General features: G+C 42.0%; 1 protein-coding gene across 1 annotated transcript in view; it reads left to right on the forward strand.

Annotated features, from left to right (window-relative positions):
* LOC109932884 (probable G-protein coupled receptor 158) overlaps window positions 1-26346 on the forward strand; it is a 111813-nt gene that overhangs the window by 74855 nt on the left and 10612 nt on the right. The window contains exons 5-7 of the mRNA XM_048614424.1: window positions 4612-4721; window positions 8123-8361; window positions 18803-18946. Coding sequence (XP_048470381.1) covers window positions 4612-4721; window positions 8123-8361; window positions 18803-18946 — 493 coding nt within the window. The remainder of the gene's footprint in view (window positions 1-4611; window positions 4722-8122; window positions 8362-18802; window positions 18947-26346) is intronic.

A 26346-nucleotide genomic window follows, 5' to 3' on the forward strand; every position in this document is an offset into this window, starting at 1 on the left:
CCTGTCTGAGGTACACCGCACTGAGCAGCTCCTGTCTGAGGTACACCGCACTGAGCAGCACCTGTCCCAGTTAGCCAACCACTGGGTAATACCTGTCCCAAATACACAACACTCCTCCCAGATACCCCAGTTGTTAGGTAACAACCATTCCATATACCCCTCACTGCTGGGCAATACCTGTCTTATATACCAGAGAACTAACAATAACTGTCTCAGATACCCAAATAATAAACAATTGTCTCAAAACCCCAACTACTGGCCAACACCTATCCCAAATTCTACTCTTGCCTTTGCCCACAACCTTAAAACTCTGGGAAAATTCCACATATCTATGTTTGTGTTCTACTGCACTCTGCGTGGGTCAGGAAGACTAGTTTTAATCATAGAATCATATTGCTAAAGGGATCATTTAACCCATCATACCTATGCAAGCACTTTGTAAGAACCATCCAGTTAATGCCACTCTCCACAGTTTCTCTGTAGCTCTCCAAATGTTCAAGTATGTATCTGATTCCCATAATCTTCACACACTCTAACCAAAAATGCAAACAGGCAGGAAGTTGGGCCCTTTAATTCAAACTGGCTGCCCTCTTTTCTCACCTCCAGCTAACTGTCTCTTCAGCAGGAACTCTGAGTGACCCTGGTCCAATCTGTTATTGACCACTTTTTGATCCTGAAAAACAGGCAGATCTCATCGAAGTGCATTGACAGTGTAATATTGAAGCCAGCAATTATCCTGCTGGTGAATCAGTGTCTCTGTGAGAGCTTTTCTTTGTAGATGGATGACAGATGGTTCATTCTAAATTTGGAAAGTGAATTTACATGTTTGACGCATCTAATGATAATTGCTCACTTTTGTCATCTTGTTCCTGATCGAGGATTAGTCATTTTTATTTTTAACTATTAAAGCTGTAATTCCAAAAGTTCACATTGAATTTGCCTCATGTTGAAATACTGGGAAGTTGGGCTGAATGGTTATAGTATCTCGTTCCCTTTCTTCCAATTCATTCATACTCTTTTTCTGGACACAATATTTTGATCTTCAAGTTATGACTGGGATATGCCATTATGTAGTTTTATCATGACACGCATAGCATAGTCTCAATGGAAAGTAAACCACCCTCAATATTATCCCAATAATGTTTTGCATTAAGCAAATTTAAGCAAATGCTAAGCAAGGGTTTTTATTGTAAACTTGCATCTCTTAGTAAATTTAACAATAATAGATAATATATCTCATTTTACCTTGAAATAATTCATTCAGTCTCTCACTTCTTCACCGTGATCTTTCATGTTTCTAAGTGGTTGAACACAAACCATTTCCACAGGTCTGCCTCATTCAAATCAAAATTGGTACCACAATAGAACAGATGTGCACTAACTTCCAAACAAAACAACTTTTTACACAGTCAAAGGAGTCATCAACACAGTCAAACAGAAAGGAGATGCTGAGTTCATTGAGAAATCTTAATGATGGCCTGATTAGTGAACTCAAGTCTTCTTCCAATTACTGTACCCATTAGAAACCATGATACCACATGGAGGATGCAAATGCCCAATCTCCTCAAAAGAAATGAAGAGTACATTTTGAGTGGATTAATGAATCCGCCACAGGAGTTTGCCCTGTAGAAGAAATTTATTGTCAGAGATCTGGGGAGATGTGGCACAAGAATTTAAGCCTGACTGTGTTCTATGTTAATGAGACACAGTGTAACAATCATCACAGGAAGTGGTGTGACATCACATGAACCTGCTCTCCATTGCAGCCTCATAGCAAGATGAAGCCAGGTTAAGATATGTCTTCAAGAGACTTCATATTTCCTTACCTCAGCAGACTTTGTAACTATTCCATTAGCAACAAAGCAAGACCAAGAATATTATATAGAATCCCTACAGTGCAGAAAGAAGCCATTCAGCCCATCAAGTATGCACTGACCATCCAAAGAGCTCCCCATCCAGACTCTGGCCCCAACTCTACCCCTGTAACCCTGCATTTTCCATGGCTCATCCATCTAACCTGGCAGAAACCCATGCAGACACAGGGAGAACTTACAAACTCCACACAGACAGTATCCCAAGTCTGGAATGAACCCGGGTCCATGGTGCTGTGAGGTAGCAGTGCTAACCACCGAGCCACTGTGCTGCCCTAATTATAATTTTGTGAAAGTCCAATAGTGGAAAGGAGGGTTTAACCTGCCACACTGGAATTTTGATCCCAAAAAAGAAGAAAAAAATGCATTAAACACCTTCTGCAATCTCAGGATATCCGAAAGCAGCTTTATAGCCCAATGAAATACTTTCACAGTTACAATGTAAGAAACACAGCAGCCAATTTGCATGCAGCAAGGTCCAAGAGACAACAACACAATTGCAATCAGAATTTGTTTTTATTGATATTAGTTAGGGATGAATGTTGACCAAGGAAAGCAAAAACTCATCTGTTCTTCACAATAGTACCATGGGACTTGTACATCCACCTGTGAGGACAGATAGAGTCTCAGTTTAATGTTCAGTTTCCTGTGTGACTGTGTGGCACTCCCACCGTATTGAACTGGGTGCATCAGCTCAGATCCGTTCGTAAGCCTGAGTTGTAGGGCTGAACTCAGGAACTTCCTGAGCTATGAAATGAAAGTGCTACTGCAATGTTCACTCCCTGTATCACCCCGTCACAATTTACAATTTCAATCAGGAACACCTCCTCAATACAGCACAAATTCAGAAGCCACTTCCAATGTGAAATTTAAACAAAGGAAACAGAAGGAATTTAAAATGAATCAAAAGTGAAAACATTTCTACTGTTTTTTGGATAATTAAAAGTGACCTTTTTGATCCAATTTTGTTCGGAAATGCATGCTGTTGTTGTGCCACTGCTTCCTGGTATGTCCTGCTCAAATAGCACCAGGAGCACCTTGATTGCCTGCCTCCAGTCGGGAAGGTGCTGACTTTTAAAGGGTACACTTCTAGCCATCCAAGTGACCAACCTAAAGTGGTCATGGTGTTGTATAAAGCAATGATTCTGAAAAAGTTAACGTTGGGTGGATCTGGTGACACTTCAATCGAATAATGTCACATTCTTTTGGTGCAGGAGGAGCCTGTCACAAGGTCCCAATGGAAACAGTCCTGTCAACTTTGGCTCCTGATAGTCTTTATAATTCTGCCTAATTAATCAATTTAACTTTTACTTTTTGCTATTGTGCAATAAACTATATCTTGTGTATGACAAGTGCCTCTCCTTGTTAAGGCTGAATCCTCTCTACCAATGCTGATTAGACAGTTCCTTTGATCCAGCATAATATGAAGGATGGGCTCTTGTGGCACAGTGATAGAGTTCCTACCTCTGAGCCAGGAGACCTGGGTTCAAGTCCCACCTGCTCCAGAGGTATGTAATAAAATCCTGGACAGGTTGATAAGAAATATCTGTACAAAGGATTCTGTGTTTCTGATGTTTATGGACACAATGTGGAGAGGGGCAGAAAGATCCTGGGCTGGGCCAGAGTGGTCACTAACAGAGCCAGGCAGTGGGCAGTGGAGAGGGGTGTTGCAGCCAGCTGCTTGCCTCTCTTCCATGGTTGCTCCTGCACTAAGCAAGGATGCATGTGTTGTCCATTAATACACTTCAGGTCAGGCCTTCCATGACCAGTGGGCACCACAGGGGCTAGGGATGTTTCAACATCCCCCCTGCTCCAACCCTGCCACAAAAAGCATGATATTGTAATTACATTTGATAAGTTTCACTTATGATTTCATTTTTGATACAATGCTCTTTAGTCAATTCTAATTTGGTTTAATTTGGTTGACTATTTCATTAACAAGAATAGAAAGGAGAATTTTGGAAACACTCTGACCCAAACACAAACCACCAGTGACTGAAAGCATCAACATGTGAAAAATGAAGTAAGTCAAACAAGGATAAGAAGGATCACAGGCAAGTGCAGTTCTCTCCTCACTAACATGAAGACTCCTCCATCGAGCAGTAATAATTCCCAAGAAGATATGGTCATGATCCTCATCTATAAGTTGCTGACTCAACACAGAGCCACAAAACCTTATGTCTGCGCAGCCCCTTCGCTTGTACATCTAACAATTGAACCCACATAGGAAGAAGGGACATTCCCTGGGATTGAATTGAATTGACTGCTCCTTAGCTAGTATAGCACTGTTAATGTCGCATTGTGGTTTTTGCTCTCAATAAAATACAGCAAAAGAGGTGCTACAAAATGCACAGAAGTAGATTGGAAGGCAAGCAAATCTTCATCACAATGTCAGTGTATATTTTCCTCTTAAGCCAAAGGCAGTGAACAGGATTTTAGCATTTAATGAACACTTCAGCAGAAATTCCTTAACTTTTTTTAAATTCATTCGCAGATATGGCATCATTGGCTGGATCAGCATTGATTGTCCAACTAATTGCCTTTGAGAAGGTGGTGGTAAACTGCTGCTGTCTAGTGGGAGAGGAGGCAGGGTCGGTAAACCTGCAGTGCAGTTAGGAAGGGACTTGCAGGAACTTGACCCAGTGACAGACTTTAGGGAGTTGAGAGGTGAGTGACTCACCACAAGCCTGGGCATGTACCCAATTGTTAAAGTCTGCCTCTGTTTGTGTTCATCCAACAGGTGTTTATCCTATACTTTCAACCCAGTGTTTTCCGATGTGTTCTCCTGCGATGGGTGCGAACACTGGGATTTGCCATCATCTATGGAACAGTAACATTGAAGATTTACAGGTACCTTGGGGCATTGAGTCACCAAGTTGACTTCTGATTGATGTCCCTTTACCGGTCAGGTTTCACTTCCTAATTGTCATGTAGGACAAATGTTGCATCTTTTTGGGGTATATCTGAGTATCCTCTGTGTGTATGGGGAGTACTTTCATCTGAAGAAGTTATATGAAGAACAGAACATGAGCCGAATCTATTAACAAGTAACAGTTCCTTTATTAATACCATGGCTACATGGGCTCCTATCACTGTTCTCATGATAAATAATCAGGTTCACTCTAATCACATCCTTCTGCCAGTGGAGGCACTGCAGTGTTACCATGAGTGCTGGAGTCTCATTACAGTTTATATACATGACAAGTTTATATAGACAATTTCCATTATAACTGGATGTAGGAATTTATAACCGAAATATTAAAAGTAAGGGTTAAAGATCCTAGTATAGAATGGATGTCGTATCATGTTCATGTTCTTTGGTCTAATTATTTTCCCACCTCAAATTCTGGTGCTATGAGACTTTAGCTAGTATTCCCGAACCAGAGATCTGGTTTACCCTGGTTTATAGCCAAACAGTGTAAGTAATTTCTCTGAAATCTATATTTCTGTAAGGATCAAGAGAAACTCATTGTCAACATTTGTCCTTTAAGACCCTTCAGGTGAAAAGCCACAAATTCACTGCAATTGCCTGAAATTATGTTTCGGAACTGGGAATAGGATATAGTGTTGTCATTCCTCGGTGGATGCCGTTTAATTATTTATATAGCAAATTGCTTTAGACCTGAGCCTTCTACCAGTGATTTTGTGAAGAGTGCAGTTTCAGTTAGATCATTTTACTTTGTAACTGTGCTGGGCTTCTATCATCCTGCAACTTACATTGTAACCAACTCTGATCTACATAATCTCTAACCCATTTCTGTGAAACCAATCTCAGTTTGCTTACTTGAAGAACCAAGTTTTGCCTACTATCTGCTGTCAGAAATTTCACCCATGATTCTTCATGTCAAGTTTCAAGTTTAAGCCACAACATTGTCTCTCTGTCTTTCTGTTAGCAACAGAAGGAGGCCATTCAGTCCTTGATCTTGGTCTGTTATTCCATTAGACCTTGCCTGATCTATATCTTGACTCCATCTGGTCACATTGGTTTCTCAAATCCAAATGTAGTTCTCAACAAAATTCTTGAAATCTCTGTTTTGAAGTTGTCAATTGACCTGAACCTTAACAGGTTTTTGGACGAGAGACCAGATTTCTACTCTGCCTTGCGTAAAGATCCAATTTCTGATATCATGCCTTGAACTACCCAGCTCTAGATGAGAGAAAACATTCTTTCCACAAGCACCCTGATAAGATCATTTGGAACTTTATAAATTTCAGTCGAGTTACCCCCTACTTTCCTAAAGCCCAGTCTGTCCAACCTATCCTAACATAACCTGCTCAATCCATGAATCAACCGAGTAAACCTCCTCTGAACCACCTCCAAAACATTCACATTTTTCCTTTCAGTAAGAAGACAAAGCTGAACACAGTTGTTGAGATGTGGCCTCACCAGTGCTCTGTATAACTGACGCATCCTTACTTTGATATTCAGTTCCTCAATTAATAAAGGATCGCATCCCATTATCCTGAGTATGTGCTGTACCTGCATACAAACTTTTCGTGGCTCAGGCACCAGAACACCTCAGAATTTTGCAGTCATTCTCCATTTAAATAATTCTTCCTGCCAAAGGGAACTACTACACATTTCATCACATTTTATTCTATCTGCCAGATTTTTGCCCATTCACTCTACCTATCTATATCGGTCTGCAAACTCCTTCTGGCCTCTTCACAACATACTTTCCTATCTATCTTTTTGTCATCTAAAAATTTAGCTACCATGTACTTGCATCCCTCATTGGAAGGCATTGGTGTAAATTGCAAAAAGTTGAGATTCCAGCACAGACCCCAGCGGGACCCCACTTGTTATAATTGTCAATCAGAAAAAAAATTCTTTTAGGCAAACATTCTGTTTACTGCCAGTCAACCAATTTTCTATCCATGCTAGCATGTTGCCTTTATACTATGAGCTCCTACTTTGCACAATAACATTTTATGTGGCACCTTTTTTCATGCCTTCCAGAAATCCCAGTGTGATATATATTTTCAACAGGGTCCCCTAATGTCCACCATCCAGGTTGTTTCTAAGCAGCTCAAGTGTGAGTGAATGAATATGCAGCAATTGCTTCTATAATCGAATAGCCTGTCAACAAAGCTCACATAAGACCTACGTTAATTTGGGCAAAGTGCAAGCAGTTTATGTTATTATACATTACCTGCGAATCTACCTGTTGTATATCTGTCCATCTCCTGAGGACCATTCCAAATGTCTGGGATCAGGTCAACATTCTCCACAAAGAGGTGGATAAGGTGGAGCCTGATAGATGCCTTTTAGATTTTGAAAAGGGTTTGATAAAGTAGTCATGGAGGTATTTCACTTAAGTCCAAAACTAAGGGGCACAAATATCAATGATACATCCAGTAAGGAACTCAGGAGAAATATTTTGAACCAGAAAACAGTGAGGCTGTGTAATTCACCATCACAGGGGGCAGATGAGGTGAATGGCGTGGTATTCATATGGGAAGCTAGATAGGAGAGGAAAAAAGATTAGAAAGATACATTGATATGATTCAATGAAGAGGGGTGGGAAGAGATGTGTGTGGAGCATAAACACCAGCGTGAACCATTCGAGCCAAATGGCCTGTTTCTGTGCAATATAATCTGTAATTCTAACGGTTAGTGTTAAACTATCATTCTACATTTGGAACAAGATTCACTTGAAGTCCAAATATGTGATTGTCTGGATGAGTCTGTGTGTGTGTAAGTGTGTACGCTGCAATTTGAATGGAGTGTCGAATGCCAATGCAACATTCTGAGAATTAATGAATTCTCCATCAGATCCAGAATGCAATTGAAACTTAAATAAATAAAATGAGTCAGAAATGACAACATAATTTGCTGTAGCAGCAATAGCTGGCACATTATTCAGCATGTGGAATGTTACCTAGAAAATATTTTGGATTTCCGATTTAACAAAAATAAACCATCTCCCATGGGGAATGAGAATAAGTTGAGAACATTGACAGAGCTACTCACACTTGGTCTATTGATGTTCATGAGCTAAATGGCATTTCTCCAGTTCACTCAGTACTGTCTTTCTTTGTACTGAACTTATGAATAAATTAACTTCCAGAATTCTGTTCTGAAAAACAATTTGAGGTGGCTTACTATGTTATTGGTGCTACAAAAATGATTATTTTTCTGTCCCCTCTAGTTTTATCTTTACCTCCTCCCTTTCCATCACTCCATTTTTGATTCTTTTATTTATCTCTCTCTCTTACACTCTTTCCCCTCCTTTTTTATGTACCTGCAGAGTGTTGAAGGTGTTCCTATCCCGAACTGCCCAGCGGGTACCTTACATGACATGCTGCAGGGTACTGAAGATGTTGGGTGTCATTGTACTAACAGTCTGTTGGTTTCTCATTGCCTGGACACTGGCTGCCTGGGAGAACATGGACAGGAAGATCCCACTGGTCATTCAGTCACAAACTCCAGATGGACAGCTATTTAACATGTGCCAGCTCGATCGGTGGGACTACATGATGGCCATTGGTAGCATTTACAGTTTTATTGTGTTGTGTTTATGAGTGTTTTTGGCAAATTCTAGGTATACTATTTCAAGAGAAACATTTTAGTTCAAAGTACTGCCCAATAGCCCCATTATAAAAGGATCTGGAAAATATCAATTGATTTATCCTGTGTCTAATGACTAAGAATTTGCTGGGAACATAGTGGATAGCTTGATAATAGTAGACTGTAAATTGTCCAGTAATTTATGGAAAGGAAGAGTTATAGCATGAATTGTGAATTGTTTCAATAATATATGCTGTAGCACTGTTAGTATTACAAAAATAGCAAAGCGTTTTCAACCTTGCCAACATTTTGAAAAGGATTTCTACCTGAATGCAGTTAAAGTGAATCACCATGAGGTTAGGGCTGGCACTGGACAATATAAGGGCCTTTTATTTTGCTGACAAAATTCATGGCCCTGTAACTCAAACTCTCCAACCCCAAAAGGAAATAATTGGCACTATGGAATTTGATTCCTGCAACTAGTAACTTGTTCCTAGACATTTCAAGAATTCTTACGGTTATGTTTATTATAGAAAAGTCGACTCTTCCTTTCTCTTTTATCTCTTTTAATCTAATCTTTATTTTCAATTCTGTCTCTTTAAATATTGAGTCAAATTTTTAACCTGTTTTCACTGAGTGGAGCATAAACTCTGGCATGGACTTATTGGATTGAGTACCTTGTTCTCCATTGTGAGTCCCAATGAAATCCTATTTCTCTGTCCTTAAATCTCATTGGTGAAAGAGAGACGATTGGCCCACCAATCACTTAAGGTCCCAGGGTCTGTGCTTTAAAACATTTCATTATCACTTGCATTTCAATAGGGATTACACAGCATTGTATTTAATTAGCTGCAAAGTTTTTTGGGAGATCCTGAATTCAGAAAGGTGCTATATAATTGCAAGTTTCATTTTAAAAGAAATGTTCATTAACCGCTGTAGGGCGCAGCAGTATAATTGACAGCAATTTTTAAAAATCTTTTCTACTTCCCACTTTCATTTACAACCTTCACTCAATAAGAAAATTGCCTGTTGTTGTGTGATCTGGCTGTTTCAATGTAGTAAAGTTACTTTTACCATTGACATGTAGATTCATATCCAGTCAGTGCACTATCTCTCATTGTTAGTCCCTGGTTCAGCAATCCAGTTCCTAGGATGGAAAGATCTCTAATTTGTTCATTGCATTCAGCAAATCACAAAAAGAGGTGTCAAGTAACAAAATGTCATAATGATGGTCTTCAGAGTTTGAGGTAGGGACAGGTTGTTCAAACAAGGTAGAGGGGTTTACTCTGTGTCTAACCAGTCATATCTGATCTGACGCTGACACTGTGTACCTGCAACAGTCCATCTCCAGCAGTGATGTCCCCTGACCTTAAAAATTCAAAATAAATTTATAAAACTAAAGTCAGCTCACAATCTGGTCTGATGATGCATGCATTAAAATGAAATGTAAGCACATCAGTGACATTCACATCTCTCCCCAGAGAGAAGGATTCGCACAAACTGCCTGTAAATCCCTTAAATAGTTTTTCCATTAGCCTTCCCTTTTATCAGACAGCTGGTAACAAATAATGTGGGACCAGGTTTGATGACAAAAGCTATAAGATATGATGAATTGATCCTGGTGCAGCCTAAGTCATTGCAAATTGCTTAGAGCTCTCCCGTCTATCTCCAGCTGTCTGTCAAATGCTCAGTGATGCCCCGTTTTGAAGCATTGATGTGGAACAAAGTATGCTGCATAAACAATCTAACCATCTCTCATTAGAGCTGCAGTTTGCTCTGTGATGGTTCTGTGCTTCCTTTGTAATAGCCCCCAAGTCTAAACCACTCAATTTAATGAGAGAGGCCTGCTCAGCAACAGAAAGGGAACAAGGCCATTAGGGAATATGATGTGAAATATGTTACAGTGTGAAAGTTTCTCAATGCACATCCCAAACAGAGCAGACCAACCATAAGAAATGGAGGTTACCAACCCTTCAGCAGGATTGCCTTTGGATTGACTTGAATTCTGACCAACTTTGGAGGAAAATTATTGGTGTGCTTAAGAAAAACATGCCTTTTATCCCTTCATTTGATCTGAACATGTGTTTATTAATTATAAAATGTGGGTGATAGGTGGGAAGGTTGGGATAAGGGATCTCCTTTATGAATATTTTCGACAGATGTTAGGGTCAGAGGTGAGGTCAAAGGAAATGGGGAAACAGGGTTGATGTGATTAATCTGCTCATTCATTAATCTGGGATTTATCAATTAATTGTGAATCAAAATGCACAATATTTTAAATCTTGCTTTCAATCTGAATAATGTAATCACATCTAAAGAAAGACTCGCATTTATATAGTGCCTTTCACATCCTCAGAACTTCACAAAGTATTTCATATCATGGCCTCACATCCTGGGTTATGATCCCACAGACTCTTCCAGACTTATTTCACAAAGATTTTCCCGAGATACACTCTCACAGAGTTACATCGGGATATATTTTCACAGCCTTACTTACGATAAACACCACTTGGTTACATCTTACATTAATTTTATGTTAACGCAGTTGTCACAATGTTGTTGCAATATTATCATGACACAAACATAACATATGAAAGGAGCACTAGCATTTGTACAGTAGTTTATAATATTGAAACATTGCAAAACACTTCATGTAATAGATTACATTTGGAGTGAGTTAGCTGTCATAGCTAATTTTAAAATATTGTGAACATTAATTTGCAAATCTAATTTTCCATACAGATTGTCCAATTTATCAAAACAAGTCACAAAATTCACTTCATGTGAAACATACTGAGATCTTTTGGAGTAGAGTCATAGAGTCACAGAGCCATACAACATGGAAACAGACCATTTGGTCCAACTCGTTTGAGCCGACCATATATCCTAAATTAATCCAGCCCCCTTTGCCAGCATTTGGCCCATATACCTCTTAAACCCTTCCTATTCACGTACCCATCCAGATGCCTTTTAAATGTTGTAATTGTATCAGCCTCTACCACTTCCTCCGGCAGCTCATTCCATACACGCACCACCCTTTGCATGAAAAAGTTGCCCCTTAGGTCCCTTTTAAATCTTTCCCCTCTCCCCTTAAACCTGTGCCCTCTAGTTCTGGACTCCGTTACTCTGGAAAAAGACCTTGACTATTCACCCTATCTATGCCCCTCATGATTTTATAAACTTCTATAAGTTCACCCCTTAACCTCTGACAGTCTAGGGAAATAACATGATGCTGTACAAAAACAATTCTATAAGTTCTGCCTCCCCCCTCCCCCTTTTCTCCTTCTATTTTATTTTTGATTTACAACTTCACTTTTGCCCTTATTTGCCTGAACAACAGCCTCCAAAAATGACATTCCACACCCTCTCCTGGCTCCCAGGGATTTGCTGAGTATGAGAACATGTTTATTGGCTAAGAATGAGTTTTAATGAGTAGCTTTTAAGACATTACAAACCCAAACACCAACTACATCATCTTTTTCTCTTTCCACATTTTGAAAAGAATTTAACATGTAAAATTCGATTCTGAAGGCTGCCAACTCTGGTCAGATGTATTCCTGGTGGCTCTGTCACATGATGTCCCAACTCCAATTGCCAGAGAAAATGTAAAAAAGACCTTTTTTAGCATCTTCACGATTTTCTTTCTGAGTTTGGTACAGAGTGTCTGGGATGTTAATCTTTAATTCCATCATATTTCAGGATGGTCCTGGGGAGTTGGACCACTCTCCTACTCTTTTCCCTGTATGACTCTTAATTAGTAATATCTTCTGACCTCAAAACACAAGTGCCTTAAAATCATATTGTCTATAAATATGAAACTTTTTTTTCATTCATTCACTGTAAATGGGAAATTGTTGGTGAGTTCAGTATTTAATACCTATCCTTAATTGCTCTGGAGAAGTTGGTGGTGAGCTGCCTTCTTGAACCAATTAGACCTTGGGATGTGGGTAATGCTGTCAGGAAGGGAGTTACAGGATTTGTCCTGGAAACGTGAAGAAACAGAGATATATTTCCAAGACAGGATGGTGAGTGTCTTGGAGGGGAACTTGCCAATGGTGGTTGTTGTTTATTGGACAGATCTCTAGATAACGTGGTGACATGTAACACTCTCATATAAGAGGTCTCCATCTTCATCTCTGTACAGTCAGTCACCCAGCAGTTTGGCAACATTCAGTTTTCTAGTCACTTAAAGAAAGTTTGCCTGAGAAACACAGCAGGTCTGGCAGTACTTGTGGAGAGAAAACAGTTAACTTTTTGAGTTCAGTGATCCTTCTTCTGAACTAGGAATGAGTTTTCTAGTCAGTTAGCCACTCAACAATGTTTATATAAGAAACTATTAATCTGAGTGAGTATGTAACTCAGAATGCATATGTCAGTCTGAGATGTCACATTCATGTACATAAAAAGTTGTTAAAGGTGAAGTCAACATTGTCTATTGGACCATAGGATTACTCCCTTATTAGAGAAAGAGATGACTGGGGGTGTCTTAATGCAAAGGTCACTGCGCCTCAGGCAAAGGGAGAGGTTGAAATGGAGGTTACATCTCTTCTGAGTAGCCTCAGCCAGCATGAGTATTGAGTCTACACTGTTGGTCTCCCTTTGCACCGAAAATCACACCAACTGAGCTAACTGACCTGATGGAATTGCTCAAGAATAGAGCACATTCCAAAACTAGCCACCAGTACTTTGGCCATATATCTGACTCAAAACAAACCTAGCTGTTTCTGGTATAGGTTACATGGGCTAACATAGTGAAAATCTCAAAGCACATCAGTGGTGTTTCCATGCATGTGCTGTCCCTGTCCTCTAGGTGGTAGAAATTGCAGGTTTGGATGGTGTTGTGGAAGAAAAGTCCTTTTGTATGAAATTCCTTTTACCTGCTATGTTTCCTGGGATGTTGACTCATTGAGAATAACTCATAGAATCCCTACAGTGTGGAAACAGGCCATTTGGGCCCACAGGTCCACACCGACTGTCTGAACAGCATCCCACCCAGACTCACCACCACCCCCCCAACCCTATACCTGTAACCTTGTATTTCCCATGGCTAACCCACCTAGCCTGTACATCTTTGGACTGTGGGAGGAAACTGGAGCATCTGGAGGAAACCCACGCAGACACAGGGGAGAATGTGCAAACTTGACATAGACAGTCACCCAAGGCTGGAATGGAACCCTGGTCCCTGGTGCTGTAAGGCAGCAGTGCTAACCACTGAGCCACTGTGCTGCCCCTAAGTAGCAATTGGGAATTTCCTGCAAATGTGTTAAATATTGGCCTACATTCACACAGCATAATTTCATTATCAATTTCAGATATCAGAGTCCTGGTGGGTTCTTCAACTCATATTTTGTGGCATTGAGAGATCCTTAACCCTGTTAGGTCAGAGGTAGGAATAGACAGCTAAAAAAAGACCAAAGTCTATCTAATGTACCTTCTGCCATCCTAGTAGACATTTGATAGAAGAATCATGAAGTTGTTGACTGAGCACATCAATCAGTCTCCATTAATGAGTCTACATCAGACTTAGACCTAAGAAGAGGAAATTCCCAGTGGTGGGAACCATAGGTCCAAATGCACCTATTCCCACTGTCTGGCCATGTGAAAATATTACAAATTTGTAAGTTATATGTTTTTAAAATGGACAGAGATGAACAGTTTAGATGGTTAATGACAGAGTCAGATGGAGGATGGACATATAAAGTATCTCAGGTGGCTAGCCAACCCTTCTCCACCACCCTCAACCTGATCCCTACAACATAGCTCCAATTGACAGCCTGCCTGTCATTTTGAAAGGAATAGTTAACAAGAAATTGAACATTTTAATAAACCAACTGACCCAAGTATTAAAATAGAAACATTCCAAAGTCATATCAGACTGGAACGTTAACTCTGTTTCTCTCGCTACAGAGACTGCCAGACCTGCTGAGTTTCTCCAGCACTTTCAGTTTTTATTTTTTTTACCCAAACATTGCGCTGCCAATGCCAGTAAACACTTGATGTGGGCAGGTGGAATTGAAAGGAGTGTCCACGTTTCAGCATCTGCAGGGAAAACCAGGAAGAAAATGGGATGCATCTTTTCGGGGGTGGGGTGCTGTGTGCATTGAGTGTACCTCTGAGATGAACCCCACCCAATTTGTGCTTCCCCATTTGCCTTCCAAACCCACTCCCCCTCACCCCTCCCCCAGGGTTCCCAATGCCTTCCAATTCTACGTGTCCAGGACTTAGCCTATTCTAGGGCTGTGCAGTGCCACCAGGCACTGTGATGTCCTGGCACCTCTCAATGTTCAAACCGTCAACAGCTGTGGGGAGGGGGGAATCTTTTTGACTAAGTTGATCCAATTAGAACTGGCTTTTGTAATGAAGCAGGGAGCAGGAAATATGCCCTGTTTCCACCCACTAGAAAATTCAGCCCACTATATTCCAAAATGTTATTTTCTGAAAAAGCTCTGCAATTTGCATTTGAATTAATCAGTACAAAATGTTGCTGACATCTTCCAGGAAACCTATTCTATGGATAAACCACTCAGTCACTTGTTCCATGGGTTAATTTACCCCCTATAAGTACCGGTTGCATTCTCTGACTGTGCTTTTTTGAACAAGATGAAACATCTGGTCATGGTCTACATTATATAGATCCTTCTAGATTTATTAAATTAGCAGTCATATCACTCGACTATATTTCCCAACAAATCCCTGCCTGTGATGCTACAACTAGGAAGGAAGCCATTCTGCCCTAATTGCTTGTGCAAGCGTTTTGAGAGTTGACTAATTTGGCCCACTGCTTGACATTTTTCCAACACTCCTGAAAATATTTTAACTTCAAGTATTTATTCAATCCCTTTTAGAAGGCTATTATTGAATCTGCTTGAGGTTTGTGGTGCATTGGGTAGTGTCCTTACCTCTGGGTCAGAATTTCTGCATTCGGGTCCCCAACAAGACCATGAGAGCAGTGTCCATGACATGGTTTAAGAGAGTGATCAGCCCCTGAATCTTTCCAGGAATCCCCAGAGAAGAAATAGTGTGAATCAAGGAGATTGAAACTGCTTCCATCATCCTTTCAGGCAGTACAGTCCAGATTGCGACAATGTGCTGTTTCAAACCTTCTTCTTCATCTTACCTGGTATTTGTTCACTGATTATTATAAATCAAAGCTCTTTATTTATTGACCTGCCTGTCACTGGAAACAGTTTCTCCTTATCACAGATAAACCATAAGTTCATTGGTTGGGGTGACTACTAATTTGACCATCTATTATCGTTACTTTCACATTGATGGGGAAATATTTACAGGCTACAAACTAAAAGACCAGTGTGGAATGTTTAAAAATCAAATTAAAAACTAAGTAAACAAAATAGAAATACTGGGCCAGGTCTGTTTCCGTGCTGTATGACTCTATGACTAAGACTCTATGTGAGAGCTAGTGGACTCCAATAGAGACCACATCTGTAACAAATGTTGGTTGTTTGAGGAACTCCGGTTCAAGAGTTGATGAGCTGCAGTCTGAGCTTTGAATACTGTGAGACATTAGGGAGGGGGACAGCCACATACCTTACATTAACTACCTTGATAACACAGTGTGAAGCTGGAGGAACACAACGGGCCAGGCAGCATCAGAGGAGCAGAAATGTTGACATTTTGGGTCGGGACCCTTCTTCAGAAATGGGGGAGGGGGAAGGGAGCTCTGAAATAAATAGAGAGAGGAGGGGTGGGAATGGGAAAGGTAGGGGGAATGATGATAGGTGATAGGTGAGTGCAGGTAGGCAGTGGTGGGGATTGGGTCAGTGAGGAAGAAGGAGCGGATAGGTGGGACAGAAGATGGACAGGTTGTGTCAGGTCAAGGAGGCGGGGATGAGAAGGAGGGTTGGTCATGGGATGAGGCCGGGGATGGGGAAATTTTGAAACTGGTATAGTCCACATTGAGACCATTGGATTGTAAGCTCCCAAACTCCAGCATCGGCAGTTCTTACCATCTCTGATTAACTACCTTGAACTTGGTTAGTGGTCAGGGACAAGGCGGCATGGTGACTCAGTGGCTAGCACTACTGAATCACAGCACCAGGGACCCAGTTCGATTCCACTCTTGGCTGACTGTCTATGTGGAGATTGCACATTCTCCCTGTGGCTGTGTGGGTTTGTTCCAGTTTCAAAGATGTGCAGGTTAGGTGGATTGGCCCTGTAATGGAGCAGATTTGATTAGGAAGCTTAAGTTGAAAGAACCCCTTGGGGGCAGTGACCATAAAATGATAGAATTCACCCTGCAGTTCATCCCAAGGAAGAAGAAACATAGTAAGGGACAAGGGAAGTCAGGGACAGCATAAAACCAAAAGAAAAAGCATACAATGTGGTGAAGATTAATGGGAAGACAGAGCATTGGGAAGCTTTAAAAACCAGCAGAGGATAAAAAAAACCCAATATGTGGGGAAAAGATGAAATATGATAGTAGGCGAGCTAGTAATATAAAATAATATTGCAAGAGTTTTCTTAGATATATAAAAAGCGAGAGCAAGGCAAGAGTGGACATTGGAAAGTGAGGCTGGAGAAGTAGTAATTGGGAACAAAGAAATGATGGAGGAACTGAATAGTCACTTTGCTTCAGTCTTCACTGTAGGAGATACCAGTAGCACACCAGAACTTCTAGAGTGTCAGGGGACAGAGGTGAATGTAGTGTCCATCACTAAGGAGAAGGTGCTGGGGAAGCTGAAAGCTCTGAAGGTGCATAAATCACCTGGGCCAGATGCACTGCCACCCAGAGTTCTGAAGGAGAGAGCTGAGGAGATTATAGAGGCACTGGCAGTGATCTTTCAGGAATCAATGGAGTCAGGGAGGGTCCCAATGTCTGGAAAATGGCTAATGTAACAGCTCTGTTTAAGAAGGGAGGGAGGCAGAAGATAGGAAACTATAGACTGGTTAGTCTGACTTCGGTAATTGGTAAGATTTCAAGAGTCCATTATTAAGGATGAGATTGGAAGTGCATTGTAAAATAGGGCTGAGTCAGCACAGCTTCATCAAGGGGCGTTCATGCCTGACAAATTTGTTAGAATTGTTTGAGGAGGTAATGAGCAAGTTAGACAAAGGAGAGCCAGTGGACGTGACCTATCTGGATTTCCAGACACTTTTGACAGGATGTCGCACAGAGGGCTGCTAAATAAAATAAGATCCCATGCTGTTAGGGGCAAGATACTGGCATGGATAGAGGATTGGCTGGCTTGCAGAAAGCAGAGAGTAGAGATAAAGGGGTCTTTTTCAGCATGGCAGCCAGTGACTAGTGAAGTTCCGCAGGTGTCAGAATTGGGAACACAACTATTCACATTACACATTAACGATCTGAACAAAGGAACTGAGGGCATTGTTGCTCAATTTGCAGATAACACAAAGATAAATGGAAAGGAAAGTAGTGTTGAGAAAGCAAGAGGGCTGCAGAAGAATTTGGACAGGCTAGGAAAGTGGGCAAAAAAGTGGCAGATGGAGTACAATGTGGGAAAGTGTGAGGTTATGCACTTTGGTAGGAAGAATACAGGCATAGATTATTTTCTAAACAAGGAAAGCTTCAGAAATCTAAAGGACAAAAGGATTTTGGGTTTCTAGTCCTGGAATCTCTTAAGGTTAATGGGCTGGTACATTTGGCAATTAGGAAACAAATGCAATATTAGCATTCATTTCAAGAGGGGTAGAATACAAGAACAGAGACATACTGTTCTGAGGCTGTATAAGGCTCTGACCAAACTGCATTTGGAACATTGTGAGCAGTTTTGGGTGCCGTAACTAAGGAAAGATGTATTGGCCTTGGAGGTGGCCAGAGGTCATTTATAAAAATGGTCCTGGAGATGAAGGGCTTGTCATATGAGGAGCAGTTGAGGACTCTGGGTCTGCATTCAGTGGAATTTAGAAGGATGGGAGGCGTGGGTCTGATTGAAATTTCTAGAATACTGAGAGGCCTGGATAGAGTGGATATGGAGACGATGCATCCTCTAGTAGGAGAGACTAGAACCTGAGAGCATAGCATCAGAATTTAGGGATAACCCTTTAGAACTAAGATAAAGAGGAATTTCTTCAGCAAACAGGGTGGTTAATCTGCAGTACTCATTGCCACAGAGGACAGTGAAGGCTAAGTCATTGAGTGTTTTTTAGACAGAGATAGATAGGTTCCTGATTGGTAAAGGGATCAGGTTTATGAAGAGAAGGCAGGAGAATGGGATTGAGAAACATTTCAGCCATGATTGAATAGTGGAGCAGACTCGATGGGCTGGATGGCATAATTCTGCTCCTACATCCTATGGTCTTATTGTCTTATTCACTCTGTGAACTTCCTCCGTTATTTTGTTCCTTCAAATATCCCCCAACGTTTTCTTCTTTCCGCAGAATAACCCCGGTTTCTGTAGGTTACTGATGTTCTCCTGTATTATATACCCTCTCTTGGCAGCTGAGTTCCTCTTGCTGTGCTGGGGAAGTTATCTCTGCTACGCTGTGCGAACAGTACCATCCACCTATCATGAGCCACGTTTCATGGGCCTTGCCATCCACAATGAAATCCTCATGTCTGCTGCCTTCTATGGTGTCAGGTACAGTAATGGTCAAGCTCTGCTGTCACTCTTAACTGCATATTGTCAGCTGTTCCATTGCTATCTGAAGTAATTTGTGGCCCAGTTTGTAGCACACAGTCTGAAGGGTTTGAGTTTTGGTCCAGATGCTTGGAGTCATCGTCCCCGCTGATTGTCCCAGTGCTACACTGAGGGGTGGCTCCAGTCTCCAAGGTGAAGTCCTTTCGATGAGGTGTTAAACTAAAGGCCTGTCTGCTTTCTCACATGGACGTAAAATATTCCACACCACAGAGGGACAATTCTTCTCATGTACTGGACAATATTTATGCCTCAGTTGATGATCTGGTTGTTTATTTAATTGCTGTTTCAAGGAGCTAACTGTGCAGAGATAGTCACAATCATAGGATTATAGAGTTTTACAGCACAGAAAGAGAATCAGTCATCATGCACCTATCTATTCTAATCCCATTTCCCAGCATGCAACCTGTTGCCTTGTATGCTGAGGTGTTTCAAAGGTTCATCTGAATTCTACTTAAATGTTATAAAGATTCCACCTCTGCCATCCTTTCAGGCAGTGAGTTCCAGATAGCCACCAACCTCTGGGTGAAAAAAAATTTCCATAAATCTCGTCTAAATTTTCTGCTCTTTACTTTAATTCTATGCCCCTGGTTATTGACCCCTTCACCAAGGAGGAAAAGCTTATCGCAATCTCCCCTATTTATGCCACTCAGAATTTTGTATTAATCAGGTTCCCCTCTCCCGTGTATCCAGCCTCTCTTCATTGCTAAACTGCTCCAGCCCAGGCAATATCCTGGTGAATCTTCTCTGCACCTTTCCAATGCAATCACATCCTTCCCATAATGTGATGAACTGCACATAGTGCTCCAGCCTAACTAATGATATACAGAGTTTTCCAGCAGTTATATTCAATGCTTGGATTACCATATTTCCTGCAACATAATAATACCCACACTGGAAAAGACGTAAAGTGCTTTCGAAAGTCCTCAGGTTGTGATAGGTACTATATAACTGCTGCTTTTGCTGTCTCCATAAGTTATAACATCACCCTATTAGCCAATGCAGTCACAATGCCTGTGCCTTCACTGTTAACACACCATCCGTTTCAGAATCAAAACACAGCAGCAAAACACAGCTATCTGAACAAGTGCAGTGGCAGGACAAGATGGTTTTGTGTTAAATGTTCTGTGATCTCACTCTGCCAGCCTAGCACTATGGTGAAGGATTGCTATTTTCTCAGAAAAATGCCAGTTTAAAATTTAGGGATTGCTGACTAAGCCCCTCCCACCCACAGGATCCGTCACTGCCTCCCTCACCCTCAGTCCCGAGACCCTGCTCTAATGCTGCGGGTACCACACCCTGTAAGGAAGGGAGCAGGGCAGGATGGGCAGTGAGTGGGACGGGGGCAGTAAGTGAGGGGTTGGGGGGCAGTGTGTGAAGGGGGTGGGGTAGTGAGTGAGGTCAGGGGAGAGAGTGGAGTGGGGGTGCAGTGAGTTAGGGGGTGGTTGGGCAGTGAGTGAGCGGGTGGGGGGCAGTGAGTGAGGTGTGGGGCTCAGTGAGTGATGGAGTGAGGGGCAGTCAGTGAGGGGGTGGGGGCAGTGAGTGAGGGAGTGAGGGGCAGTCAGTGAGGGGGTGGGGGCAGTGAGTGAGGGGCTGGGGGTCAGTGAGTGAGGGGTGAGGGGGTGAGGGGCAGTGAGTGAGGTGTGAGTATGGCAGCCTTTGATGTCCATTCAGCCCCTCGTTCCTATTCCCTCTTTCAATCAGATCATGGCTCATCTCAACCACATTTTACCCACCTCTGTTAAGCAATCCTCCTACCCAAAAAGATCAATGTCTGTCTTAAAACTTTCAACTTTTAATATCCCTTTGTATACCTTTGTGGGAGAGAAGGACACTATTGTTTATGTGATTAACTACTTCTTAAATTGTCCAGTTCTAATTTTAAGAGTTTGGTATTTTGCAGTTTGATTCCATCAGCAGAGGAAATAATTTCCAAGAATTTACCCAATGAAACCTCCTCAAACACTTAATTTTGATGATCCTTCCACATTCTAAAGCATAATGTGTAGTTGTGAAACACATGTTCTAGGCGTGATTGCACTGGAGAGGGTATAGAGGTGATTTACCAGGATGTTGGAGACCAGGCAGTATCAGAGAAGCAGGAAAGCTGACATTTCGGTCAGGACCCTTCTTCAGAAATGGGCCATTTTCTGAAGAAGGGTCCCGACCCGAAATGTCAGCTTTCCTGCTCCTCTGATGCTGCCTGGCCTGCTGTGTTTCTCCAGCTCTACACTGTTTTATCTCCGACTCCAGCAACGACAGTTCTTACTATCTGTTACCAGGATGTTTCCTGGGCTGGAGAGTTTAGTTATAAGGAGAGATTGGATAGACTTGGGTCTGTTTTCCCTGAAGCAGAGGAGGCTGAGTGGTGCCATGGTTGTGATGTGTCAAAGTATGAGGAGCAAAGACAGGAGAGACTTGGTGGAGGAATCAATGAACAGGGGAATAGATTTAAACTAAGGGGCAGGAGGATAGAGGAGATGTGAAGAGCTATTTCTTCACCCAGAGTGTGGTGGAAATCTGAAACTCACTGCCTGTAACATCTAAGAAATATTTAAATGCACTTATGATGTCAAAGTGTACAAGGCTACAGGCAGCAGGCTGAAAAATGGGATTAGAATAGTTTGTTGGTTATTTTTGACCAGCACAGATTCAATGGCTGAATGGCCTTTTTCTCTACTGTGGACCTCTCTGACTCAATGCCTGTATTCTATATTCAAGAGATGACAAATCAAGTTTGGGCAGTTGCATAACTTGACCGTTTGGTTCCTGGAATTATTTTGATAAATCTACCTTCCTAGAGACTCTGGGATAATGAGGTTGGAAGCCCTGTGTGTGGCATTGGGCCCTAAACATCAGAAGGTGTTCAAAAAAGATACCCGCCAGGTATCTCCAGGGGTTTGCTGACCTCAGCCAGGCAAACAGTTGCTCTGCACCATTTGCTTCAATAACTGAGGGTTGCCAAGGGGAAAATATCGACCACTTCCTTCCTGCTCCTGGTCACTGAAAAGGATAGGCCTCATCTGTGATTCAACACACTGTTGAATAGCTAGCTGTCTAGGTTCTTACATAAAGCATGGGGCTCAGGTGCCAGATGGCTCTCAGAGTCTGTGAAAGTGTTTTCTCAGCAAGTGTTTGTGCCCTCAGGAGAAACCATAGGGGATCTAACGTGCTCATATAGACTTCCCTCTCTGAACCCATCCACATCTCTACCCTCTCACCTACTACAACAACAACAATTTATGTTTCTATGGCACCTTTGACATAATAAAACACCCCAAGGTACTTTATAGGAATATTGTAAAACAAAGTATACCACTGAGCCACATGACGAGAAAAGAAGTCAGGTGATCAAACATTTGGTCAAAGATAAGGGTTTTAAGGACATGATGTAAGGGAAGTGGACAGGTGCAGAGCTTTGGGGAGGAAATTCCAAAACATAGGGCCTAGGCAACTGAAGGTACAGCCATCAATGGTAGATCAATTAAAAGTGGGGATGCAGAAGAGGCCAAAAATCGATAAGCACCAATATCTTGGAGCTTTGTGAAGCTGGAGGAGATTATACAGCATGGAGGAACTTGAAAAGAAGGTTGAAAATTTTGAAGTCAACGTGTTACTTGTACAGGTGCAATTAGCAGGTCAGCCAGTACAGGGTTGATGGGAGAATGGACTATCTGTGAATTAAGACACTAGCTATCTTCGAGCAACTAGGTTAGGTTGCCCTCAAATTTACAATGACTACAATGTGAGACCATAAGATGTAGGAGTAGAAGTTGGCCATTCAGGGAGAAGTGTCCTGTAAGTGGATTGGAGATGTGCCATGATGGAACAGAGAGACAAACACATATCAGATGCCAATGTCCGGGGAGAGTGCCCTGAGATATTGGTGCCCAGTGTCCAGTTTCAGAGGAGCAAGCAGTGAGCTGGAGTTAATGCAAACAGAAATTGCTGGAGAAACTCAGCAGGTCTGGCAGCATCTGTGGAGACAGAAACAGAGTTAACATTCCAGGTCTGATGACCCTTCTTCAGAACTGATTGTGAGTGAGCTGGAGTTGCCAGGTATCACTCAGACTTTCACAGCAGTAATTCTCAGCGTCTGCGAGTGGTACAACAGGAAACCTTGGATGCATGAGGTGAGATTCGGAGTTAATTCGATGATAACAAGCAATAACTCTATTAACAGGCATCTCACCACTGCCTTGCAAGAATTTCATCTTGACACCCAGAATTCTGTTGCAAAATGCAACTAGTTGCTCCCAGTGTCAAGATAGGCCTCATAGGACTTTTCACAATTCATAGATCATAGAATCCTTACAGGGTGGAAACTGGCCATTCAACCCAACAAATCAACAGCACCCCTCCAAAGAGCATCCCACCCAGACCGATTCCCCTACTCCTGCATTTGCCATGTCTAACCCACCTAACCTAAACATCTCTGGACATGATGGGCAACTTAGCATGGCCAATCTATTTACCCTGTTTATCTTTGGACTGTGGGAGGAAACCGGAGCCCCCGGAGGAAACCCACGCAGACACAGGAGAACATGCAAACTCCACACAGCCAGTTGCCCGAGGGTCGAATCAAACTTGGGTCCCTGACGCTGTGAGGCAGCAGCGCTAACTACTGAGCCACCGTGATTTCTCATCATAGCCCACTGCATTCAGGCCTTTGTAAGATTCTATGTGTCTGCTGCCCATGCCCTTTCTAGGTGGTAGTAGTGGAAGGTTTTGAAAGTGCTACAGGGACTGTATAATAGATGGTACCCACTGCAACCAATGTACGTCAGCAGTGAAGGGAGTGAATGTTGAAGGCACTGGATGGAGTGTCAAACAAGCGGCTGCTTTATCCTAAAATAAAATACATCAGATGCTGGCAATCTGAAACAAACATGGAGAAAGCTGGAGAAACTCAGCAGGTGTGGCAACATCTGTGGAAAGAGAAACAGAGTTCATGTTTTGAGACTGATATGACTCTTCTAAAGAGTTCTTCTTTCCTTCTCTGAAGAAGAGTCAGACCAGACTGAAATTATTAACTCTGTTTCTCTCTCCACAGACCTGCTGAGTTTCTCCATGATTCTCTGTGTTTGCTGCTTTATCCTATATGGTGTCAAGCTTCTTGAGTGCTGAGTACTTCATGCAGAACTGAGTACTTCAGTCCTTAAAAGGTTCAAGTGAAGGCCCTTCTGTTGTTTTTGACCTCTGGTCTTCATTGATTTTTTTGAAATTACAAGTGAGAAATATTTCCAAGTGATCTGGCAGAAAGTGCAGTGAAGAGGAAGTTCTGCAGCAAAGCTCTTAGGCTTTTCTGACAGACAGCCTGTTAAAACCCAGTCTCCTTTAAAAAGTCACTAATGTATCGATTGTGAAGTCTGCTCTAAATATCAGTTGTTTTTCTCTGTAACCCACCTGGAACTGTGACACACTTTGCCTGTTCAGATCATTTGCAGTCCCCCATCGGGTAAAACAATCTCAAACCAACAGGTGAAGCAGAGTCAGTGGACCAAATGCTCCTACATCTTAATGTCTTATGGTCAATGAATATAGTTAACACTGTGTGACCTGGTTTTAATAGCAGTTCAGCTGAGATCAGTGATTGTAATAGTACCATCTTTACCTGGTCAAAAGCATTTCTATTCCCAGGATGTACTAGAAACAACTCCAAACATACACGTCCATTAATAGATGAGCCTCTCCCTACTTACAATTCATGCCTCTGTCTCAAACTGGCAGAATTTCATTGTATTTCTGATTAGGCTGAACAGCAGGATAATTTTATCTATCACAACTCTTCTTCAAGTGCTCCCTTTTCCAATTCCAGATCATACTTCCCATTCTTTGTAGCTCCTCATTTTATGATTTGAATAAAAGAGCAGGGATAGCTTGCTGCATCTGTACAGGTCATTTGTAAGTCCACACCTGGAGCATTGTGTGTAGTTCTGGTCTCCTTATCTGAGGATGGATGTTCTGGCTATCAGGGGAGTGCAAAGAAGGCTTACCAGACTTATTCCTGGGATGGCAGGGCTAACACGTAGTGATTAGATCAGTTAGGACTACATTCACTGCAGTTTAATTGAAGAATGAGAGGGGCTGTTATTGAAACCTATAAATTTCTAATAGGATTAGACAGGCTAAATGCAGGAAGAATGTTCCTGATGATGGGAGAATCCAGAACCAGGGTCACAGTCTAAGGATACCAGGCGGGCTATTTAGGAAAGAGAGGATGAGAAATTTCTTCTCCCAGAGAATGCTGAGCTTGAGGAATTCACTACCTCAGGAAACTGTGGATGCCAAAATATTGAAAACTTTCAAGATAGATGGAGATATAGTTCCTTTATTTGTTTACGGGATGAGGGTGTCACTGGCTAGGCAGCATTTATCACCCATCCCTAATTGTCCAGAGGGCAGTTAAGAGTCAACCACATTTCTGTGGTCTGGAGTCACATGTAGGCCAGACCAGGTGAGGATGGCAGTTTCCTTCCCTAAAGGACATTAGTGAACCAGATGGGTTTTTCTGATAATTGACAATGGATTTACAATCATTGTTAGATTCTTAATTTTTATTGAATTCAAAATCCACCATCTGCCGTGACGGGATTCAAATCCGGGGGCCCAGAACATTACCTGGGTCTCTGGATTAACAGTCCAGCGATAATAGCACTAGGCCATCGCCTCTCCCTAAAGGGGAGGACTAAAGAAATCAAAAGTTATGGGGAGAAATGGGAACAGGGTAATGAGTTAGATGCTCAGCTATGATCATATTGACTGGCAGAGCAGGCTCGAAGGGCCAAATGGCCTACTCCTGATCCTACATTGTGTGCTTCTGTTTCAATGTTACCTTCCTCCAGTATTCAGCTGATATTGTGTTTATGATAGCCATTGTCTAACAGCTCAGACTACCTCCCCATCTTAGTTTCTGACTGTCTAACATCACTTCCTCACCCTCAAGCCCATTATTCATCCAGCAACATTCACACCTCCTTCACAACCACATCTCCAGAAATCAACCCTAACCCTCTCCAACCTGTGCAATCTAAGCCCTGACTCACAACTTCCCTATTAAAGTCTGGAATGGATCGTTATCCATCTCTATCTTGCCCCAGCAGCAGAAATCTTAATCCACCCTGTTATCACTTTAAGGCTTGACCCCCAGTGTCACTCTCAAACCCCCAATCATCAAAATGGTGCAATCCGAATCTTAAAGGACAAGCAATCTCCACCCCATCCTCTCCACACTCCACTGCCTCCATAATTCCAAACCATGTTCTTAAATCACCCCAGACAACAAGGTGCAGGGCTGGATGAACACAGCAGGCCAAGCAGCATCTCTGCTCCTATGATGCTGCTTGGC

This window comes from Rhincodon typus, chromosome 30, assembly GCF_021869965.1.
Source record: "Rhincodon typus isolate 14 chromosome 30, sRhiTyp1.1, whole genome shotgun sequence".
NCBI lineage: Eukaryota > Metazoa > Chordata > Chondrichthyes > Orectolobiformes > Rhincodontidae > Rhincodon > Rhincodon typus.